Source organism: Rhinopithecus roxellana, chromosome 2, assembly GCF_007565055.1.
Source record: "Rhinopithecus roxellana isolate Shanxi Qingling chromosome 2, ASM756505v1, whole genome shotgun sequence".
NCBI classification, from domain to species: Eukaryota; Metazoa; Chordata; class Mammalia; order Primates; family Cercopithecidae; genus Rhinopithecus; species Rhinopithecus roxellana.
In genome coordinates, this window is record NC_044550.1 from 103,632,059 (window position 1) to 103,649,435 (window position 17,377).

The 17,377-nt window shown below is 42.4% G+C and overlaps 1 protein-coding gene across 2 annotated transcripts; it reads right to left on the reverse strand.

Moving 5' to 3' along the window:
• Positions 1-849: 849 nt before the first annotated feature.
• On the reverse strand, positions 850-5,139 carry HMGB2 (high mobility group box 2). 2 transcript variants are annotated; one of them, XM_010363994.2, is made up of 5 exons: positions 3,377-5,139; positions 2,622-2,791; positions 2,198-2,343; positions 1,950-2,124; positions 850-1,391 (listed from the first exon to the last, which is right to left on the reverse strand). In XM_010363994.2, the coding sequence occupies exons 2-5, from the start codon at positions 2,769-2,771 to the stop codon at positions 1,233-1,235; spliced, it is 630 nt and encodes a 209-aa protein (XP_010362296.1). In that variant the 5' UTR covers positions 2,772-2,791; positions 3,377-5,139; the 3' UTR covers positions 850-1,232. The 2 variants fall into 2 exon arrangements, with proteins under 2 accessions (XP_010362296.1, XP_010362297.1); XM_010363995.2 differs by having other exon boundaries at positions 3,351-3,505.
• Positions 5,140-17,377: the final 12,238 nt, after the last annotated feature.

Here is a 17,377-nt window from a genome sequence, read left to right on the forward strand (position 1 = left end):
ACTGTGGGTCTTATACCCCACAGATAAGGAGGGACTGCTTTAACTCGAAACCTAATCTGGTATTCTATCTTGAAATAGCTCAACTTAATAGCAGAAAACTTAATCTTGTTACTGAATTTTTTTTCAGTTTGTCCTTTTAGATATGAATTCACATTCTAGCTTTCTTCTTCACATTAAAGAGAATTTCTCACCCAAAATAAACTGTTGTTAAACAATATACTCGGCTGGGCGCAGTGGCTCACACCTGTTAATCCCAGCACTTTGGGAGGCTGAGGTGGGCGGATCATTTGAAATCAGTTCGAGACCAGCCTCACCAACATGAGGCCACTAAAAATACAAAAAAATTAGCTGGACTTGGTGGCACATGCCTGTACCCCCAGCTACTGGGGAGGTTGAGACAGAAAAATCACTTGAACCTGGGACGCAGAGGTTGCAGTGAGCTGGCATTGTGCCACTGCATTCCAGCCTGGGTGACAGAGTGAGATTCCATCTCAAAAAAAAAAAAAAAAAAAAAAAAAAATATATATATATATATATATATATATATATATATGCCTGAGGAACAAGTTAGCTGATGAACAAACAGAAATGTCAAGTATAAAACTTAATCGTTCTATAAAACTGCGTAAATTCTTACAAAGTTCACTGAATTCCACATATAACTTTTAAAGAACATTTTGCAAATATGAGCATGTTTGGTTTTCTTTTAATCCTCAAACATTTTACTAGGTCAACTGTGTCTAAGAACTTAGGCAGAAATACTGAAAAAAAATCAACACAGCTCTGGTCTTCAAATGGCTTTTTTAAAGTGAAAATTAACTTAGCATACATATTAAGACAAAGACAATAGAAATAATATACATAATTTTATTACAAAATTTTTTTTAAAAAAACAAAATGCAACATCCTAAAAAACCCAAAATTTACTATTGATACTAATTCCTACAAGTTTGCTGTGCTACCATACACAAGAAATTAAAAAAACCATTAAATATTTAGGAACATTCAACATCAGAAGCTGTAAAGTCTAACTATGTAGTAGCCCATCAAAAAGCTACAACCTGCAATTTTTTAAAAGTATTTTCTCTACAGAGAATCTTATCAGCTATACAAAAATCTGTACAGTTTTTATACTGAAGCTAATATTGAGCTGCACTTGAATTCACATTCTTAGCAAAACAATTGCCTGAGCACACACGCACATTCCACACGCATCGTTAAAGGATAGCCATTTATTCTTCATCTTCATCCTCTTCCTCCTCATCTTCATCTTCTTCCTCCTCCTCCTCCTCCTCATCTTCTGGTTCATTCTTCTTCTTTGAGCCTGTTGGCCTGCCAGGGCCCTTCTTTCCTGCTTCACTTTTGCCCTTGGCACGATATGCAGCAATATCCTGAAATATTGTTAAAAAAAATAAAGTAAGCATCCGGTGTCATTACTCAACTGTGAAAACCACTTACTTGTAAACAATCAAAGATGATTGACCAATAACCCTGTCCAAAAAGTAGCCAGTCTAAGTGTTAAGAGCACTTATCCCTCTAGGCTTTAACAAGTTAATGGTGTAAAATGACAAGGGTTGCAATACAGCAGTATCAGTACTTTCACTACCAATACTCTTTTACCTCACACACAGTGCCATAGTCCCTGCTGTACCTTCACATTTTATATATATCTACATAAACCAATTTATTTGACCCTCTGCTTTAAAAAAAAAAAAAAACTATACAGTAACTACAAGTCTGTCTGCAGGAATATACTAGTACTACAAACACTGGTTTCATTCAAAAGGAAGGTTTTGATTACCTTGTGTTTAAGTGTACAATTTTCATTAGGCCTTTTCAAAACATAGCTGACAATCATGAATACAAGATTAACTAATTGCCCAAGTTTTCTAGTTATTCCCTATACCTAGTCTTAATCACAGCTTTAAAAAAGTAAGATGACCATGTACCTTTTCATATTTCTCCTTTAGCTTAGCTGCTTTCTGTTCATATGGTTGTTTATCTTTGGCTGACTGCTCGGACCACATTTCACCCAATTTCTTTGCAGTATCCCCAATGGATAGGCCCGGGTGTTCACTTTTGATCTTTGGGCGATGTTCAGAGCAAAACAGGAAAAAGGCAGATCTGAAAGGAAGCAACAGAGCTTAATAAACTGAAGGAAAAATTCAAGGGGCAATTTGGTTTATTTTAAACTTACGGCGGCCTTTTAGGAGCATTGGGATCCTTTTTCTTCCCTTTCTTATCACCTTTGGGAGGAACGTAATTTTTCATCTCCCTATCATAGCGAGCTTTGTCACTTTTTGCCATATCTTCAAACTTCGACTTCTCCTTTGCAGACATGGTCTGTGGACATAAAAATAAGCGCCAAGAATACAGCAAAATTGTTACCTATAAACATCCAAAGACGACAAGATCATCTTTAAGGGGCACATTTTCCTTAACAGCATTTGGCTTTCGAAGTCTTATGTAAGTAAAAACCTAAAATCGTCTGCCTGAAACTCTTAAGATACTCAGGTGAGTCATCGGGGGTGGCAAAGTTGAAACTCTAGAGTTGCCTACTACCTACCTGCCTGTGGCCCTCCTAGCCGAAAACCACACCTGCACCCCCTCTCCGGCCTCACCTTCCATCTCTCCGAACACTTCTTGGAGAATTCCGCGAAATTGACGGAAGAGTCCGGGTGTTTCTTCTTGTGCTCTTCCCGGCAGGTCTGCACGAAGAAGGCGTACGAGGACATTTTGCCCCGCGGCTTGTTAGGGTCTCCTTTACCCATGGTGACAGATCGGCGTCCACCTGACGGGGCGGAGGGGGGAGAGGGGAAGCCGGCGGGTGGGTGCGGAGCCCGCAGCTGCCAGGGCGGGCGCTGGCGGGGCTCCGCTTCCCGCCCAAATCCGCTCCCGCCCTGCCCGCGCCCCCCTCCTCCCGAGGGCGGCCGCCGTGCCCCAGCGCACACCCTCCTCCTCCTCCTCCTCCCAGCCCGAGCGGCCGCGGCTGACGACTCCTCACGCTCGCCCAGCAAGTGGCTCCCGGGGCCTGAGACGCCGCCTCCCGCCCTTCAACGAGTCCGGCGACTCCGCAAGCGCCCTCAAGACGCCTTTCCTGACAGAAATGTCCCCCGGCTTTCACGTCGCGAGCCTCAATTGCTAATCACCTCGTGACCGACATTGAAAACTCCCAGAACCGGGCCGGGCGGGGGCAGTTTCCGCCTCTTCCGACTGCCCGCCGGCCCTCTACAGCCCCGGCCCTCGCCGGCCCGCACCCCAAATGCCGCTCGCCGGGTCAGACACCGAGAGCCACAGCGCCGAGACCGAGTAGAGGCTCTGAGGGAATGGGGAAAGGCAGGTCCACGAACCCGAGGGTATTGGAGGGTATTCTTGCCTGCTGCGAGCTTCTCCTCAGAGTCCTGCAGAGCCGCGGACCCCAACAGAGACGCTTCCCTCACCGGGCTGCCGGCGTGAACTGGTTTATCTCTAACGCAATCCTCAGCCTCTTGTTTTGCAGAGTTCTCCGCGCCACGGCAACTTGACGAGCTAGGCCACAGGCCACATCCCCACTTCTCTGATTGGTTCTGACGATTATTCAAACCCAGATAGTCCCCGCCCCCTTGCCACGGCGGCTAGCGATTGGTCAGTGTCTTACCAGACCCGCCCTCCACGCCCCAGCCTAGCAGGTTCGGTGGGTCGCCCAGGTCGTTAACTCCCAGACCCGTTAGAACCGGTCAGGAGAGGAATGTACTGCTCGATCCTGATTGGCGGCGGGAAGAGGGTTTGAAAAATGGCGGGCCTCACGCTGACTGGCTGGGACTGTAAACGGTGGGAGTGGTTGGCTCCGGAGGGAAAGCCCCGCCAGATTTAAAAATACTTAGTCGGGAGACAGGGGGTTGGTCTCCCGGCTTGGCGACGGCGGCGGCTCGGTTTGCTGGCGCTAAGGTAACAGCAGATGTCCGCTTTGCCCTTTCTCCAACCACCATTTAGGTCCTGTCTGACTCCCACCTCGGCTCAACCCTGCAGTGTTGGCTCCTGGGAGCTGTAGTCGCTCTGCTCTGTGGCCCTGCAGAGTCTCCCCTGAGCCGCCCGGAGAATAATAAATGGGGAGAGCCTGGAGTTTGCCCTGCAAAACCGATTGCCCAGCTCCTCCCGCTGTTGCTGAGGTTGGCATAGAACTCGGGGAAGTCAAGGCAGGGAACCTCGGAAAGGGCGCAGGGGGCCGGGAGGGAGCCGTTCCCGCGTCCCGTGGGGTGTTACAAAACGTTCTGAAAGTAGGTGCTTCCCGCCGAGGGAGTTTCCCTCAGAAGGCCCCTCCTTCCTTCCCTCTTTGTCTCGGGTGACAAATACTGGGAGGTAAACAAGGGCACCCTCCGGGTCCCGAAGGGGCGGAGGCGGCGCCTTGTCCCCCCGGCTCCGCCCCCTCCTGCCGGGTCCGGAATTCCAATCCCCAAGCGCCTGGGCCCCCACGCCGCACACCGCAGCGCTGCGCCGGCAGCTCGGAGCCCGGCGGCTTCCCTGTCTTTAGCTGGCCTGGCCTTCTCCTGGGCATTCACTGCCTCATCCTACTAGTGTGATAGTTTTTAAAAATTGAGAATCGCATAAAAGCAATGCATGCTCCCTACTCCACCCCCAATTGCGTATATCCTCGCCACATTTTACAAGCTCCTCCAAGCGCGGGTTAAGAACCTCCGTGTTAGTATAGGGAGAGCGCGCCTAAGCTACCTTACGTTACTGCTTACCAGCGTCACAAGCTGCTTCTCCCAAGGTAGAGGACTTCAATTGACATCCTAGTGTACTATTTCTGTGGTATTAGTTTTGAGGGGTTCCCCCCATTTTTGGCATATAGGTTGCATGACTCAAGAAATTTAAATATTTTGTCTTAATTTTTCCGTAAGTTCGTTGGCACTTGTTAGACTATGCTCTTTGGCTTATATATGGTTATCATAATAGTACTTGAAAACCAGCAGTTGTTTATCTAGGTTTACTAATAAAAGTGAGATCTTAAAAAAATGTATTTTCCTAGGAAATGGATAATGGTTGTCCAACATTGTGAATATACTTAATGCCAGTGAATTATACACTTAGGAATGGGTAAAATGGTAACTTTTATGTTGTGTATGTTTTACCACAAAAAAAATAAAGTGGCTGTTTTTCAAAAAGGAAAAAAATGTATTTTCTCGTATTTAAGTGTCCCAGAATGTTGTTAATCATAATCCTTAGCTGATAACATTCTCTTTTCTGCCTTAAGTTGCAATACCTACAAAATCAGTTATAAAAACCCCCAAAAATCCAAATTAACCAAGTAATTCATGCTACTTTCTTCAAATATCAGTTAGTGAGATACTAATGCATTACACTTTTAAAATGTATTTTTAAGTTTTATGTTTAGAATTTTTTAAATTATGGCATAAAGTAAGCTGTGTTTATATAAAAACTGGGCCTTTATTCAAGAACTGTATATTGAATATGCCAAGCATTGAGCTTGGCAGTCGAGATACAAAGATGAAAAGTCATAGCCTGTGCCCTCAAAAATTTAGTGTAGAGAGACAAAAATAGGAAACAGTACAACGTTAGTTAAAATTGTTCATTAATGAGAGCATAAGACAGTCACCTAAAGACTGTGTAGGGAAGTAGGAAAACCCTTCTGTGAAAGTAGCATTTGAGAAGAGGTGGATTGGAGAATGTCAAGCAGAGGGAAACAAAAAACAGAAAGGACTTTGAGAAAGCCTGGCTTGTTTGGGGATCAATTAGTAGTAGTTCACTATTATAGGAACTTAATGATGATGGTACTCAACCTGCAGCTTATAAAGGAATTTAGTCCTTATCTCCCCAGTGGAAAACTGGGGAAAATGAAATAATTAGGTTTCCACATTAGATAGCAATGTTGATAGTGGTATAAATGAGGTAAGGTTAGAAATCAATTCACTGTGTTCATTCTTTTCTGAGTCCGAAACTGTAGTCAAAGCGACAATGGTAATAGATGTGAGTCACTTATTTACATGAATAATCTCTCACTACAAGTTAATCAACTTTTTAATGTTCACTAAAGATTTCACTTGAGGAATTTTGCATTATTTGTATAATTTAATAAGATGGCTTCACAACCTGCTTTTTTTAAATGTTACTGTAATGCAAATAGTGAATTTATTCACATCCAAAATCAGAGCCATTAACTGAAGTTTACATTCTATTCTAGCACTTCTGTTTTCTAAGAATCATGATTCTTAGATCTCTTTTCTTTCTATCCCATCACTTAAACTAGCAATTGATTGGATTTGGGGTACTATTTTTCATAAAGGTTTTTTTTTTTTTTGGAGTACAGTGGCTCAACCTCGGTTCACTGCAACCTCCGCCTCTGGGGTTCAAGCGATTCTCCTACCTCAGCCTCCTGAGTAGCTGGGATCACAGGTGCGTGCCACCATGCCCAGCTAATTTTTGTATTTTTAGTAGAGACAGAGTTTCACCATGTTGTTTCACCATGTTGGCCAGGCTGGTCTCAAACTCCTGACCTCAAGATCCGCCTGCCTCAGCCTCCCAAAGTGCTGGGATTATAGGTGTGAGCCACCGCGCCTGACCCAGAAAGATGTTTTAATCACTTCCCAGTAGTTGATGCCTAGGAGAGGCAAAGGACCACAAGGGTAAGCTAAGAGTAGATGCTCAGCTCACCTAAGGCTTATAGGTTAAATTGTGTTCCCCCCACCAACTTTCTATGTTGAAGTCCTAACTAACACCCTGTATCTCGGAAGATGATCTTACTTGGAAATATAGTCACTGCAGAAATAATTAGTTAAGATGAGCTCACACTGCAATAGGGTGAGCCCCTAATCCAGTATGACTGATGTCCTTAATCAAAAGGGGAAATTTGGACAGAGACAGCCATAGAAGTAAGATGATGTGAAAAAGACACAGGAAGAAGATGGCTATCAACAAGCCAAGGAGAGAGACGGAACTGATCCCTTCCTTATAGCCCACAAGGAAGCAGGGAAGGAACCACCCCTGCTAATATCAATTACCATTCTGTTCTCCATAACAGCAGAGAAAAGGAAAACATTTCTATATTTAACCTACTTTTACCATCGCTGCCAAGACTTCACTCTTATAACACACTTCCTGACTTACAAGTACCATTAAGAGGCACAGTAAAGTAATAAAAGAAATAAGGCTTAGCTGAGATCACATACAGTTTTTGGTTACAGAACAACCCCATTTTTTGTGTGAAAAATATATAGAGAATCTGGTAGCACAAAAAATCTAGTCCTAAATTTAATTCTCAAAAGATGAATTAAATACACACACTCAAAACATAAGGCCAGTTCACTATACTATGAATTATTTGCCACACTATTATGACTTTATCAGAAAACTAAAATGTCCGTTAAAGAGTTAATACTAAATGTGTTTCTCGTTGTTTTAATCCTGTTGTAGTCCTAAATGCCAAATAAGATTGTATTTCTCAAACAGTTTTAAAGCCATTTTTTCAAGAACATATCAATTGTATATATTCTAAAAAGTCCACAAATTTATTTCTATTAAAATGATACACATTTCTAAAACGTGTCAAGGTGAAAACATATATCAAAATGATATAGAGGAAAATATTTGTGTTTTTCATTTTTAAAAAAATGCGTAAATTAGAACCCAGCCAGGGCTTGTGGTTTTGAATGGTTCACTTAGCATTTCTAGGCCTTTTCAGATGGAGTTTCACTCTTGTTGCCCAGGCTGGAGTGCAATGGCATGATCTTGGCTCACTGCAATCTCTGCCTCCCAGGTTCAAGCGATTCTCCTGCCTCAGCCTCGAAAGTAGCTGGGATTACAGGCATGCGCCACCATATCCAGGTAATTTTGTATTTTTAGTAGAGATGGGTTGGTCAGGTTAGTCTCGAACCCCTGACCTCAGGTGATCCACCTGCCTAGGCCTCCCAAAGTGCTGGGATTATAGGCATGAGCCACCGTGCCTGGTCTTTTCTAGGCCTTAGATTGATAGACAATAAATTGAAGTTTATGGGATAATCTCCAAGGTAGAATTCAGCTCTTAAATCATATGATTCTATAATTCTGTGAATATGTGATCATAGTGTGGGAAAATATATATTACATTTTAACTTACGCAATTAGGCAGTCAGGAAATTATAATTACATTTTAAAGAATAAATAACTTGGGTCATATGAAATCCCTTGACTGTAAGAGTGCCAATTAAGCCAGGCGCAGTAGTCCACGCCTGTTAATACCAGCACTGGGAGGCCAAGGCAAGTGGATCACCTGAGGTTAGAGTTCGAGACCAGCCTGGCCAATATGGAGAAACCCCCATCTCCACTAAAAATAAAGAAATTAGCCACACGTAGTGGCGTGTGCCTGTAATCCCAGCTACTTGGGAGGCTGAGGCAGGAGAATTGCTTGAGCCAGGGAGGCGGAGGTTGCAGTGAGCCAAGATCACACCATGGCACTCCAGCCTGGGTGACAGAGCAAGACTCTGAGCTCAGGAGTTTGAGACCAACCTGGGCAACATGGCGAAACCCTATCTACCAAAAATACAAAAATTAGCCAGACATGTTGGCATGTGCTGGTGGTCCCGGCTACTCAGGAGGCAGAGGTGGGAGGATCGCTGGACCCCAGGAAGTTGAGACTGTAGTGAACCGTGATTACACCACTGCACTCCAGCCTAGGTGACAGAGCAAAACCGTGTCCCAAAAGATATAAATAAGTTTTAAAATCAAAACAGCATTAGGATAGAGTTGATAGCCCAAATATAATAATGTAGACTAAACTTTAGATTACACAATATTGCTCAGTCATCCTATTCTTTAATCAAAATGACCTTACCAGCATTTTTCCCTGCCAGATGATATCAGTATATTACTTTACTTGCCAAACTTTGTCTGAGTGCAGCATCTCATGAATTGTAGAATATAAACATTAGGCAATAAACTATGAGTTAGTGAAGCTATTTCCAAACTAGTCCTCTAACACCTCTAAATTGCTATTCTGTTGATAAACTGGAATTTATCTAGAGCAGTGTAATCTGACAGGAATGATCTGTGTTAATGCCAGTTATTGAAATTCCTAGCATTTATTTAGTTTTCCTAAAAATTTGACTTTTCATAATCTGTGGTCATCAAACTGAGAGGTAACAATGTGCTAGCAGCCCTCACTCTCAGCACCTCCTCTGCCTCCGCATCCACTCTGGGAGCGGTGAGGAGCCCTTCAGCCTGTCACTGCACTGCGGGAGCCCCTGTCTGGGCTGGCCCAGGCCTGAGGTGGCTCCCTCTGCTTGCTGGGAGGTGTAGAGGGAGACGAACCCGGGCTTCCCGCAGTGCTCACAGGCCAGTGCAAGTTTCCGTGGGTGCAAGGTCGGTGAGCCCCACACTCAGAGCTGCCGGAGGGCACCACAGGCCCAAGGCAGTGAGGGGCTTAGCACCCAGGCCGGCAGCTGCGAAGGTTGCGCTGGGTCCCCCAGCACTGCCGGCCCACATGCACCCAGCTCAAATTCTCCCAGGGCCTCCGCCGCCTCCCCACCCGGCAGGGCTCAGGACCTACAGCCTGCCGGTAGGAGCCCCACCTCCATGGTGGGCTCCCACGCAGGCCAAGCCTCCCCCGACGGGTGCCGCCCCCTGCTCCCTGGCACCCAGTCCCATCTGCCCAAGGGCTGAGGAGTGAGGGCAGGCTGGGCAGCTCTGCCTGCAGCCCCAGTGTGGGATCCACTAGGTGAAGCCAGGTGGGCTCCTGGGTCTAGTGGGGACTTGGAGAACTTTTATGTCTAGCTGGAGGACTGTAGATGCACCAATCAGCACTCTGTGTCTAGCTCAGGGTTTGTAAATGCACCAGTGAGTGCTCTGTATCTAGCTAATCTTGGGGACTTGGAGAACTTTTCTGTCTAGCACTCTGTGTCTAGCTAAAGGATTATAAATGCACCAATCAGAGCTCTGTGTCTAGCTCAAGGTTTGTAAACGCACCAATCAGTGCTCTGTATCTAGCTAATCTAGTGGGGACTTGGAGAACTTTTCTGTCTAGCACTCCGTGTCTAGCTAAAGGATTGTAAACGCACCAATCAGCACTCTGTGTCTAGCTCAGGGATTGTAAAAGCACCAATCACCACCCTGTCAAAACGGACCAATCAGCTCTCTGTAAAATGGCCCAACCATCAGGATGTGGGTAGGGCCACATAAAATAAAAGCAGGCTGTGGGAGCTAGCCAGAGACAACCCGCTGGGTCCTCTTCCAGGGTTTGGAAGCTTTGTTCTCTTGCTCTTTGCAATAAATCTTGCTGTTGCTCGCTCTTTGGGTTCATGCTGCCTTTATGAGCTGTAACTCTCACCGGGAAGGTCTGCAGCTTCACTCCTGAGGCCAGCGAGACCACGAACCCACCAGGAGGAATGAATACTTCCAGAAGGGAGGAACGAACAACTCCAGACGCGCCGCCTTAAGAGCTGTAACACTGCGAAGGTCTGTGGCTTCACTCCTGAAGCCAGCGAGACCATAAACCTACCAGAAGAAAGAAACTCTGAACACATCTGAACATCTGAGGGAACAGACTCGGGACACACCATCTTCTAGAACTGTAACACTCACTGGGAGGGTCCGCGGCTTCATTCTTGAAGTCAATGAGACCAAGAATCCACCAATTCTGGACAAAACCAGATTGGAAAATATTGATGGAAAGTGATTATACACTTATTTTGTTAAGCCCTTCTTCTGCAAAGCAATAAAAAGTTTTGATAATTGTTTATTAACTCATAGCCAACCTTAAGTATGCTTTATATACAGTTAGTTGCATATAAAATAATTGCTTTCTTGAGTTGCATAATGTAAAAACCCAAAAACCGTTACTCTGCACACAGTTTCTCAAAGACAAATCTTACATTGGCGCTTAATATTTTCAAGTTGTTTTAAAGGCTGTGAGAGGGGAAGGATCAGCCTACTGAAGTATTATCAAACAGGCACATCCACTAGTGGGTAGATCACCAATTCTGAAGCCTAACTGTATACTCACCCCAGAAATTCAATTTACTGAAATAATTTAACACTGTCTTTGAAGAAGTGAAGCACAGGTTAGGAAGGAATGAAAACCTCTCATTCTGATGCTAACGTTTTCAATGCAAAACAATTAGTCAAATATATTTTGTTTTCCTATTTAAACAGCTATTTTTGTGAGTTATTGTAAACTGGCCGGGTGCAATAGTTCACACCTGTAATCTCAGCATTTTGGGAGGCCAAGACAGGCAGATTGCTTGAGCTAAAGAGTCCCAGACTGGCTTGGGCAACGTAGTGAGACTTCCTTTCTACTAAAAAAAAAAATTACCCAGGCTTGGTGGTACGTGCCTGCAGTCTGTGCTACTGAGGCTGACAGCAGGAGGATCGCTTGAGCACAGGAGACAGGGGCTGCAGTGAGCTATTTACGACTGAGCCACTGCACTCCAGCCTGGGATACAGAGTGAGACTCTGTTTCAAAAATAATAATTAGAAGAAGAAGCAGCTAAATGTCCACAAGAAAGTTACTTAGTTCTAAAATCCTCTACTACAATTAGAAAAAAAATGACAAGTTGCAAAAATAATGTTTTAAAATACATTGGAGATCTGTTGAAGCAATCAAAAAATAACTCAAATTAAAATTCCAGACCGGAAAGAGCCCTTCCTAGGTATGCTGATGAGTTTTGAAAACATTTTGTAGATTTTAGGCATGGAACTGAAGTCAGTCTAACTTGGCCTAGGTAGAAGGATTTTGACTAAATGAAAGAGACTCCAGCAAGCGTCTGTCAGTTGTATTGGTGGGCGTTAGCACAATCAGTTGGAAACTAAAGGACTCTGAAATATCCATAATGGCCCATTTTCCACAGATTAGCTGAATGCGAAGGTGGTATGGGAGAGGAGAGAGTTGTGCCAGAAGCTTCTAAAAGACAAAGCTAAATGTCCCAGGGTTTCACAGTGTTTAGTAGACAAAAGTCCAGCTGGAGGGAGGGGTCTGCCACAAACTCATCATTGTCTTTTCCTGAAGACATTTGACATTTTTTGAAGCTGTTTAGGCAGGAGTGTAGAGACAACAAGTTCAAACCCTCCAAAGAGCAGAAATGAATTTTTCACAGTCTTTCAGGGCTAAGGAGACAGAGACTGTCAATCCCTTAATCAAAAGACTGTGTGATAGTGTCTTAATGTATGAGCAACAGAAATAAGCCACAGATGGAAGGGTCTTACTAAAACTTTGCAGCCTAGCCTGGACACAGCTCAATCTCTAATTGGATTGAGATAATCCTTTAACTTTCTCCCTGTTAGCAATAGGTAGACTATTGCAAAAGTCAAACCATCTCTAGTAGAAGATATCATCTGGACCACATCATAATAAAAAGTATCGAAAACTAAGAAAATCTTAAAAGGAACCAGAGGAAAAAGGAAAAATAAATTCAGAACAGCAACAGTAAGTCTAAATGCTGATTCTTCAACAGAACTAGGGAAACCAGAATCCCATAGGATGACATCTTTAGATCGCTGAAGGAAAAAAAAAATTGCTAACCTCAAATTCCACATCCAGGGAAAAAGCTTTCAAGAATTACAGCAAAAAAAAAGCTGTTTCTGGACAAACAGAAGTTGAGAGAATTCACTGCCAGGAATCCTACTTAAGGAAAATAATCTCAAATCCTTAGGAGGAGGAAAAGAGCATAATCAAGGGTAATTACGTAAATTTTAAAAGAGTATTACCTTCTTAAAACAGCAATAATAATGTCTTGTGGATTTTTATAAACTGGACAAGTAGAATTTATGACAACAATGGCAAAAAGGGTAGGAAGAATAAGTAGATTTAAACTGTTACAAGGGTCTGACCCCGTAAGAGTCTCTGCGGTTCTTTTTTTTTTTTTTTTTTTTTTTCCTTTGATACAGTCTCGCTCTGTCGCCAGGCTGGAGTGCAGTGGTGCAATCTTAGCTTCCTGTAACCTCTGCCTCCCAGGTTCAAGCGATTCTCCTACCTCAGCCTCCCAAGTAGCTGGGACTACAGGCGCGTGCCACCACACCCAGCTAATTTTTGTATTTTTAGTAGAGACGGGGTTTCACCATGTTGGCCGGGATGGTCTCGATCTCTTGACCTCATGATCCACCCACCTCAGTCTCCCAAAGTGCTGGGATTACAGGCATGAGCCACCGCACCCAGCCTTGTTTTGTTCTTGAATTGTAATATAATTGTTCATTTGGCCCATATTCAGATGATTATCTGTCACTTTCATATACTAGCAAATCATCCTTTTGTAAATTTTTGAGACTGAGTCTCACTTTGTCGCCCAGGCTGGAGTGCAGTGGCACGATCTCAGCTCACTGCAGCCTCCGCCTCCCAGGTTCAAGTGATTCTCCTGTCTCAGCCTCCCAAGTAGCTGGGATTACAGGCATGCGCCACAATGCCCAGCTGATTTTTGTATTTTTAGTAGAGTGGGGTTTCACCATGTTGGCCAGCTGGTCTCAAACTCCTAACCTCAAGTGATTGGTCTGTGTCAGCCTCCCAAAGTGCTAGGATTACAGGCGTGAGCCACTGTGCCCGGCTGAAAATAACTTTGTATCTGCTTTTGTGTAGATGTTTTCTGCTAAAGTAAATTTGTGATATATTAATACTATATTGACCTTATATCAATTCAATGATTGATAACGACTTAAAACTGCAAATTCTTGTGTAAATACTCATATAAATATAAAGGTGGCATATTTACAACTTTGTCCTCTAAATCGTGTTGTTACTGGGCTTAGTATTTTGACTGTATTTAAAAATATATTCACAAACTATGAAATTTTCAGATATACTTTTCAAAATATACATCTAATTTTAAAGCCTGGAATTCTAATCAGACTGAAAAAAATGCACTTACACATAATTGAGGATTATGCATCCTTCACCCTGCTTGGGCCACTCCTGGAGTCAGGGTAGTAGAGCACAGCATTGCAGAGGCCGGCGCCAGAAGAAAAGAAAAAACGCCTTCCGTCCTCTTAGCTTTGAATCTCCCATTAACAGAACTGAACTGGAAACAAACTGGCAAGTGAATCTGGGAAACGATTTTTAGGATTCCAGTACTCTGTAATACAGAGAGAGTAAAAGAATGAGAATGGAACTGACAGACAACAGACAAATAACCAGCACAGTCAAACAACTGGCAAGTGGCAGAGTTTATATCTCAAACAGTCTAGCTCCTGAGTCCATTCACTTAACTGCTACAGTATGCAGTGACACTATGATATGCTATAGCAACATTATTTCATACATTTTTAAATTAATGACTGATGACGAATGCAGGTTGGCAAGAAAGAAATTGTAGGAATTGGATTCATTAAATATTCCAGAAATACTAAGTTTCTACTTTGTGCCGGACACTACTCCAAAACCAAAATGAAAGGAAGATGAAGGAAGAGAGTTCCTTTCTCACTGTTTCAGACTGGACAAAATTCCCTGTGAATGATTCCAACTGGCTTGATTTGAATCGTGTGCCCCCCTCATTAAACCAGGCACTTTCGGGGCAGGTATTAGGGGAAATAACCTAGTGGAAATGCTCACTAGAAACCTGAGACAAGGATTTTGTCGCAAATAGTTTATCTAAGAGGTGCAGGAAACACCAGTAGGAGGTGGGGAAGCGAGACAAAGAAGGGAAAACAGTCAATAAAGGGTGCGGTATCAAGCCAGCTACCACTTGTAATGACTGCAGCATAATACCATGAGAAAAGTCTGGGAAAACACAGGCCTCAAAGTTATTCCATCTGAAGGCCAAGCGAGCTGGGGTATCTACATAACAAATATTTCCAGTCACTGGGTGAAGGCTGCTAGAGTGGGAGTTTGTTAATTCCCAGGCATTTCCAGATTGCCCTGATCACACAGGGACAGAGCTGCCTTCCACACCTTTGGAGAAAGCCCTCAGCCAAGAAATGAACCTTGAAGTGGTAATGGCCAGAGAGACAAGAGCAGGGTCTATCTCAACTTCTTCACCAGGTAAAAATTTTATCTGCCTAATGCATGGAGTTATAAATTTCAAAAGAAAGAACACCTATGAAAGAGTGTTATAAAATATAAAATGTAATACCAAAAATTCTTGTTTAGGAGTTTCTTGAAGGCAGGAAGTGCATATCATGTTTTTACATCTCTCATAAGGCCTAGTACAGTGCTATGCATATGCATAGGCTCAAATATTTACTGGATGAATTTTTCAATGTAATGATTATTAAATATTCATTAAATATTTTCTAGGTTAATAGGTGTTTTTAAACTTATAATTCATATCAATAACTCATTACTGTTAACTTCTGAAAAACTTCATCTGTTTGAAAACTATAAAGTAGTATGGTCTTGTTCTATTCCTTTGTCTAAAATTCTTAAATCTAGTTTGTTGTTCAGAACTCTGTTAATTACCCAAAACCCATTTTCTCCTTTCTTCTTACTTTAAAAAATACCTTGATTATAAACAAGTTATTGATAAATTATTGCAGATTCAAACCAATCATGAGAAAGCTATTCTCAGTAGCATGAGAGAAGGGTAAGAAAATCGTAGACATCAACCCGGACATTAATTGAACTACTGAACCAATACCAGTAACCATCTTCTCTCAGTCTTCTTATATGTCAGAAAAATAAACTCAATAATACTGTTAGGTAGGTATTATATTATATGCAGCCATTGACTAATAACTTTTTTAATAGCATTTTTTTCTTCTTTTGCATAGCAACCCCAAGACAAGTCATTTATTTCTGGACTAGATTATTTCATTACAGTAACTCATCAGAAAACTGAGATAAGCAGTAAGTATTTGGCCACTCAAGTTTTAACTATTTTGGATTCCCCCCTAACTAAAGACCACGGTATTTCCCTACAGCTCTCTACCTGTGCTGGCTCCATATTTTGACACTTATATCTAAAGAAGCTCAAGAGGGCTCTATCACCAAGAAAGCTGTAGTGAGATGATAGCCTTTCAGATACAAGTTAAAGCCACATGTCCAGTTATGCATGTGATCTTCTGCAGAGCCACTTTACTTATTTAAAAAAAAAAAAAAATCTTCCATTCTCTCACCAGGATATATTTTGAAACCATCCACTTATCTCCATCTCTACTATCATCACACAAGCTCAAGCCACAATAATTTCTTATCCAGACTATACCAATAGACTCTGAACTGGTCTACTGGATTCCAGAGACTTTTGGCTTTAACATTGCATCCTCCACAGAATAGCCAGAGTGATCTCAAAACATGAAACAGGTTAATCCACTTTCCAGCATAAAATCTTTGAATGGCCTCCAATTCCACATAAATGTAATACATTATCATTGCATACAATGCCCTGCATAGCCTGCCCTCTTCCTATCTCTTTGACTGCATACCCTACCACTTTCACTCTCACTCCCTATACTGTAGCTATATAGAACTATTTTTTAGTTTGTCAAACACCAAAATATTTTTTGCCTCAAGACTTTGGCACATACTATTGCTTCTGTGTTTAATGTTCTTATCTTCTCTCTCATCGTGGCTGGCTCTTTCACTTCAGGCTTAAGCTTAAATATAAAGTTACTACCCAACTTCCTCTTATATCACCGGTTATAACATTCATCACTATCTGTAAATACATACATATATATATATATATTTGTTAGCCTATTAGTTTAGTATCTATATCCTTGCCTAGACCTCCAGAGGGTAGAGACATGCTCCTTTTCTTCTCCCTTAATAAAGCATTTGGTACATAAGTCCCTATAGGTTTGAATCAGAATGAATGAATGAAGGACAGTAATTTTATTTGAAAGCAGTCTTCACATTCCAAGCTGGCCTTTTTTTTTTTTTTTTTTCTGTCTTTCCATGTAAAAGAGTGATGTATGATTGCAGCTTTCATCACTCTGGTGACCCAGATACTCCGATATTTTTATGATCCCCTCAAAATTAATTCGAAATAGATTTTTACTGCATTCCTAGGATGACAGAAAATGGGAAAAATATCTAAGGAATTTTCCCTGACACCAAAATAAGTCAAGAGTGTGGGGGCGGAGGATGAGGATTGGTAGGGATGCCAATCATGAGCTAGACTCAGGCATGGTAACTTGAGTGGTAAGTAAACCTGGGAAGCAAATTCGCCATGAAAACAAATGCCCAAAGCAGAAGTTTGAATTGTAATCCTTACCTATAGGCCCACAAAAAGGAAAGGAAACCAAACTGGATACTACATTAAGCTGGGACTCTTTCAATAAACTAAAATGGTAGCATGTTAGTAGCATACCTTGTCTCTTGGCAGAAACAGATGGAAATCCTTACTGAGGGAAAGCATCTTACTTTAGAAATATCACAGACTGATGGAATAAATATAAGTACAAAATTAGAGATGACCAGGTACATGAAGAAGCAAGCCACCATTGAACATCCAAGTAATTCAGATATTTACAATTGTTAGATTCA

What these genes read in the sequence shown, in the direction of transcription:
- HMGB2 (XM_010363994.2), bottom strand. Translation starts at nt 2,771, where the DNA reads ATGGGTAAAGGAGACCCTAACAAGCCGCGGGGCAAAATGTCCTCGTAC. An exon ending in AGTGTTCGGAGAGATGGAAG is followed by an intron (nt 2,344 to 2,621) that starts GTGAGGCCGGAG and finishes TTATGTCCACAG; the next exon opens with ACCATGTCTGCAAAGGAGAA. An exon ending in AATGCTCCTAAAAGGCCGCC is followed by an intron (nt 2,125 to 2,197) that starts GTAAGTTTAAAA and finishes GCTTCCTTTCAG; the next exon opens with ATCTGCCTTTTTCCTGTTTT.